General features: G+C 50.8%; 1 protein-coding gene across 1 annotated transcript in view; it reads right to left on the reverse strand.

The window, feature by feature from the left end:
- SORL1 (sortilin related receptor 1) overlaps positions 1–6,370 on the reverse strand; it is a 212,167-nt gene that overhangs the window by 21,294 nt on the left and 184,503 nt on the right. Inside the window, exons 37-40 of the mRNA XM_030886981.2 lie at positions 4,653–4,765; positions 3,592–3,696; positions 2,102–2,174; positions 414–496 (exon numbers count right to left, since the gene is read on the reverse strand). Coding sequence (XP_030742841.1) covers positions 414–496; positions 2,102–2,174; positions 3,592–3,696; positions 4,653–4,765 — 374 coding nt within the window. The remainder of the gene's footprint in view (positions 1–413; positions 497–2,101; positions 2,175–3,591; positions 3,697–4,652; positions 4,766–6,370) is intronic.

Genomic DNA, 6,370 nt, shown 5'->3' on the forward strand with positions numbered 1-6,370 from the left:
TGCGGGAAGAGGGGGACCTCAGGGGGATACGTTTCCAAGCTTCGGAGCAGCTCACAAGAAAGCTGCCCTTCTCTGTGGGAACCTCTGCATTAGCGCTTAAGCACCAGGAAATCCAATAAAGCTGAAAATTACAGGGCAGACATACTCTGTTAACGCCAACTCTTTATTTGCACTGTAGCTGTGACCCATTTAATTGTAGGGTTTAAGAAAGAAAAAAAGGCACCAGGTTGAGGCAGAATAATTACATAGGAAGACTCAAGTTGTTCTTCGTGGGGGAGAACAGGACTCCTTAAGGTCTTTGCCTTCCCTCCCAGCCCGTCATTCCTTCCCCTTCATCTCCGGATTGTCAGAGCAGTCCCAGTTCCCAGACAAAGGAAGCCCCGCCCAGCCGCTCCTGGGAGCCTTAGCAGTACCTTGATGTCGCTCTCCATGGTGAGGGTAAAGCTCAGCGAATTTTCTCCATAGCTGTCGATGTGGATGTCTGGCGGGGGGGTCGCTGGAAACAAACAAAGGTATTGGAAAGAGCAGCTCCTGAGGACGAGTGAGGAAGGAGATTGCAACCCAAAGGACAAAGCCATCATTCCGCTGGGGAACAAAGGGCATTTCTTTGGCTGTTTTGACTCTCGGATCTCTTTTTACCACTGTTTTTCTGTTGCTGTTGTTTTTTTGAAGCTGGCGTTGTCGGACACAGGTTTGCTCACTCGCTCGCTCTCCCGGAACCTGAGCAGAAAGTTCCATGGGGTCATGCTCTCAACAGCAGGGCTCACAGTGATTGCCCCCGTGGGTCCGGCAGACTGGCAGGAGCGTCAGTCATGTCACCAACCATAAATGTGTGCATCTCCTTGCCACCAAATTGATTCCTTTGTGTGTTTCTGAGACTAACTCTTTATGGGAGGAGAAAGCCTCTTTCTCCCATGGAGCGACTGGTGGTTTCGAACTGCTGACCTTAGTTTGTGATATCCTGGCCGGATGTCAGAACAGAAATGTGGACTGGAGTTTGTTGGGGAGGAATGTGGAGTTCGACAAACTCAGTTCACACTTGGTTCGGACATCCAGCCAGGATATATGCCGGGGCAAGTTGCACCACCCAGGGACCTCATAAAACCCACACAAATCCACTACTGTTGAGTGGATTCCCTATCAGAGAGAGCCTCACGGAGCTGGGAAAATGAAGTAAAATAATGTATGCAAAATGCTGACTGCTCATCTTATGTTCCTTTCCTCCTCTCCCCGGATAATAAATCCACCTGACATGACAGATTAAAGAGTCAATAAGCAATCTGCTTTCTCAGAAAGATCTGAATGCCAACAGAGTTGAGGGGCCAGGAGGAAAAGCCAGAGAGAAAAGCCTGGGAGGGCACTGCCAACTTTGGTGTGGCCAGACTGCCAGAGTGACAAGGAGGGGCCAAGGAGAAGAGAATCAGGCCTCCAGCTTGTAAAGCAGCTCCCTTGCTGGCTTGCTACAGATTGCCCACCTGGCCTGCAGACTTTGGACACTGGCTCACTGGGCCCCTGGCTTGGCTCATCTATGGGTTTTATACTTGCCAGCACTACAATAGTGTGGGCCAATTCCTAGAAGTAAAGCAGTATCTTGATAGATGGACAGACAGACAAATTGTTTCTCTGGTAAGCCGTGTGCACACTCCAAAGGGTCTGCCCGGCAGACACGCAGTTACTAGTGCCATCAGCTCCTGTGCTGGAGGCATCCATCTACACAGTCTCTCAGCATCAGGGGCAGGAAGGACAGCGTCCACTGACTTAAAACGGCTCAAGTGAGCCTGCGCAGACCCATCTTCACTGAGCCGAGCAGGCTCCTGTGTGGGGTACAGTCAATACTGTACCTCCTATGAACAAGGGGTCAGGAGGATGACCTTTGGGGGTACTCTGCATACTTGCATTAAAAGAAATGCTCCATTCCAAGTTGAGGATGCTATTCAGTGTCCCCAAAGCACAATGAATAAACTCTAACCATGTCTCTCAGCGGGGGGGTGGGGGGGTGGGGGGTGTGCTAACCTAGGCTCTCTACTCTCCAGACCAGACTCAAAGTTATCTCCAAAGGGTTTCCATCTTCTCCCACTCTGCAGATGCTGGGATTGTTTACCTTTTCCTTTTGTGGTGGTAATGGATTTAGAGTCGCTCCAGTTTCCTATTCCACGACTAGTCACCGCAGCCACCTTTCAGAGCAGAGTGTGAATTAGTGTGAAATAAAGGCGATTTACCATACAGCAAGCACGCCGAACGACTACACGGGGGAGGCCTCGGCAGTGAGCCTGGACAATGATGCCCGGGGGGCCCAGGGCGGGCAGCGGCCTTGGCAATGGGAATGAGAGGGGCCTGGCAAAGGGAAGTAGGGCAGTGCTAGGTAATGGAATAACTAGTGACCGAAGGATGGCAAGGCCTTTTCTGTGCAGCAAGGGTGGGGGTGTATCTATGCACACACACATATAAATGCACACATATGGTGTGTGTGTGTGTGTGTGTGTGTGTGTGTGTCTACGGTCATCGGATTGATCGTGACTCATTGTGCCCTATGAGGTCGTCGAAAACTGCAAATCTTATGTGAGCAGGCAGTCTCATCTTTCTCCCATGGAGCAGCGGGTGGGTTTGAACCACTGACCTTGTGGTTAGCAGTCCAACTCCTAATCCACAGTACTACTAGGGATCCTGGTGTGTCTCTATAGACACATAAATACACATACATGCATGCAAAAGGTGCTGTGGGACGTTGGGAAACGGCCCAGGCGCACTTTAAGAAACTCTCCTACAGGCTACCATAGAGGTGGAAACATCACTATGTATCTGCTGGAGCTCTGGAATGCACAACACAGTCAGTCCCAGTGCAGCCCATGCACGTGAGCGCATGTCACGGGACCTGTGCTGGTACCCCAGCCGTCCCACAGGAAAGGGGTCGGTGACGAGAACAGGGTATCCACAGTGGGGAAATCCCTCTACTCCTGTGTGTTCTGTAAGCCCCAAACTGCTCTAAAATACGAGTATCATTGAGCCAATTCTGAGTCACAGCAATCCTGCAGGGCAGAGAACTGTCCCACAGGGTGTCCGTGGCTTCACAGACACAGGCGGCTACATCTTCCTCCCAAGGCCACTGTGCTGACCCTCCCCTTAGCAGCACAGTGCCTAGCCTGCACCATCAGGGCTCCAAAATTAAAGCATATGCAAATAAGCGTACTGTGAAACTAGTAGCGTTAAAGGAGTCTCTGACTTGTGCATTCAATGGCACCAACCAACACGTTCCGCACAATATCGGTTTACCAGGCACCCGTTAGAGCTTCGCATCAAATGGTGCTGATGATGGGCTAGAGATGAGGCTGCACGAGTTCAGAAGGTCGAAAGCACAGCAAGCGGAGGATCCGGGATAAAAGCGGCACAAGCTGCCTTCCGTTAGGCGCTCAGCTATCTGCGGAGAGTCCCTTTTGAATTCTCTGTGGCCTCCTCTCGCGAGACTGGGAGAAAACCATGAGTTCCGGGGCGAGGGCCGGAGGAGTCTGCAGACGCCTAAACTGGACCGCCTAAGTTCTCAGACACTGGGGACCCACCACTGTCCAGCTAACTGAGAGGGCTGTCAGCACTCACCCTGACGGTGTAGAGGGTGTTGACCAGCAAGTCCTTTATTTCTGTGGAGTTGCTCGCTGCCCTCTGGGAAGCCCATATCTTGGAACCACTCCTGCTGTATTCTACCTGAAGGGAGAAGACAGGTCAGTCAAGGGTGGTCTGCAGGCATGCTTCAGCCACACAGAGGCAAAATGCTCCCACACGAATGAGCCTTGGAAACAAGTCAGTCACACCAGGACGGCTGCTGCAGGCCCCCACTTATCAGGAACAGGTAGACTCGGGCAGTGTCTAGAGACTAAGGTTTATGAGTGGTCACTCCGCAGGGGCTGGGGGAGGAGGGGAAGGGGAGTTATTGCTATGGGGGCCTGAGTTGCAATTTGGGGTGATGTGAGAGTTTTAGAAAAAGGGGTGATGTTAGTACAACACACTGAAAGCAATGTTACTGAAACACACATATAAACATGGCAAATGGTCTGTGTGTGTGAAGGTACATACATACATTACTAGGGGGATTCAGAAAGCCGATGGAAAAATTCCACTCTTTCATAATTCCATTTTCTTACGAACTTTCTGAAGACCCTCTGAGTACAACAAAATTTAACTTTTAAAAAAAGGCAAATAGATGTCTGGGGCATCCTGTTACCTTAGGAGGCTGTGGGAAGAGAGGAGGATACAGAGGAGGGTGGGTAGGAGCTGTTATAAGGAATGGGGCCATTGTAACCAATATGGATACAATGTATCCACAGGGTATCCACAGCATTGTATCCACTCAGGGGTGACCTGCCAGGTCACATAGGGTAAACTTGTCTCTAAAGTAAGCTGACCAGACGTCCCGCTTTTGGTGGGGCAGTCCTGATTTTCAACAATTTTTCCTGCATTCCGTGGCATTTTTAAAAAGTCCTGATTTTTGGAAAGAATGCATGATAAGCTATGGTATACGGTTTTGGCTGCCATGTGGCTATTTCACCAGGATGAGTTTTATCAATGGTGTCCCGCTTTACCAATGTTAAAATCTGGTCACCTTACTCTAAAGTCAAAAATCTCCTCTCCAACACACAGGGTCAGCCGCGGAAGACACTTACAGTGTACTCTCGGATAAGGCCATGGGGGTGGGCAGGAGGAGTCCAGCGACCCGCAATCACACCTTCCGCCTCACTGTGGAGTGACAGCTGCAGGTTCCGAGGGGCCTCTGGCACTAGGAAAGAGTCACGTGGGGATTAAAACCCACCCGCGTACTAGTGCACTAGCAATTCTCCTGAGCTTCACACAAGGACCAAAAAAAGATGCCTTGGAACCACCCACTCCACTAGAAAAGGTCATCAACTTGCCCTTCACATTGACACGAAAACCCTTCTTCTTCCTGCAGAATACAGGAGTGTCCTGCCCCACTCACTGCCGGACCGTTTGTCAAGACTGTGCTGGCTTGAGTGTGCCTGTGACGCTGGAAGCTAGACAACTGGGCTTCCAAGGACAGCAGAGTAACCTATGGTGGGCAGCTGTCAGTGGAGTTTCTAGACCAGGTGTCCTCAAACTGCGGCCCGCGGGCCACATGCGGCCCGCCGAGGACATTTATCCGGTCCGCTGGGTGTTTTTGCCGTTGCTGCCTGTCCTGCTTAGCAGTCGACTCGTCCAGTGTGCATATGAATTTGTTCATAGTTTTTTCTTAAACTATAGTACAGCCCTCCAACGGTCTGAGGGACAGCGAACTGGCCCCCTGTTTAAAAAGTTTTGAGGACCCCTGTTCTAGACTCACAAACTAGGAAGAACAGTTTGGCGATCTACTTCGGAAAAGTATCCACTCAGAGATCACACACAGCACTGGCTGGCTTGCTTACTTTGGGCCCATCCTCAGGAACAATCAATTGCTGGGGGGCAACATCGTGGTCCGTGAAGCCGAGGGCCAGTCAGAGCGAGGGAGGGAGACCAGCGGTGAGATGGACTGGCATGCAGCCAGAGGCGAACTTGAGGAGGAGGAGGACACAGGGCCGGACAACATTTTGTTCCACTGCACATAAGGTCACCAGGAGTCACAGCTGATCGAAGTTGAGTCGACTTTATATCAATTTGTGGCTCACAAGGGGTGCAGGATGGAGTTGCTTGGGCAGGCAGAATCATCGTTGCTCTTGGGACTTTAATTCTGGGGTCTGTTTGTTAAGAACAGCACCTGCTACTCAACTTCTCAGACAGCGAGAGAGATCCGTGGGCATGACGACAAAGGGATGGGACACCTGACATGCTGACATGCCCTCCAGACACTTCCGGCTCTTCTCTGTGGCTGCCTTCAGAACCAGGGGAAGCCCACAATGCTTCCTAGTCAGACTTCCTGTTGACTGGAGAGAGTATTTCTCCAACTGGAGAAATCATCTCCACAGAAGAATCATCTTCATCCACAACGTGTGACCCATACGTACTGCAAGGGCAGGGACTGTCTTATTCACCTACCAAGCTTTCACACTTAACATAAAGCCTGGTGTGTGCTTAGTTAATATCCGTGGAACGACCCCCGAGACTAGGGTTCTCTCAAAGATATCTCTGTAGATTTGGGTGGCCGTTGCAAATGAAGAGTTCCCAAAATATGCCAGGCCATGGGAACACATCACTGGAATGAGCAGCTATTCACCCAACATCAACAACCTTAAAGAAATGGACTCTCTGGGCACATGGGTTTGGGTTTCTTTCTCTACAAAAGCCACACTATTGATTGTCGCTCCTATTACTAGGTGCTGGCTGTCAAGGCAGCTCTCCAATTCCAGACAAGCCCGTGGGAACCACACCAGGCGACATTGCCTGGTTCTGCGCC

This window comes from Echinops telfairi, unplaced genomic scaffold (genome assembly GCF_000313985.2).
Source record: "Echinops telfairi isolate 266 unplaced genomic scaffold, ASM31398v2 ScPeMD7_5167;HRSCAF=5991, whole genome shotgun sequence".
Taxonomy (NCBI): Eukaryota; Metazoa; Chordata; class Mammalia; order Afrosoricida; family Tenrecidae; genus Echinops; species Echinops telfairi.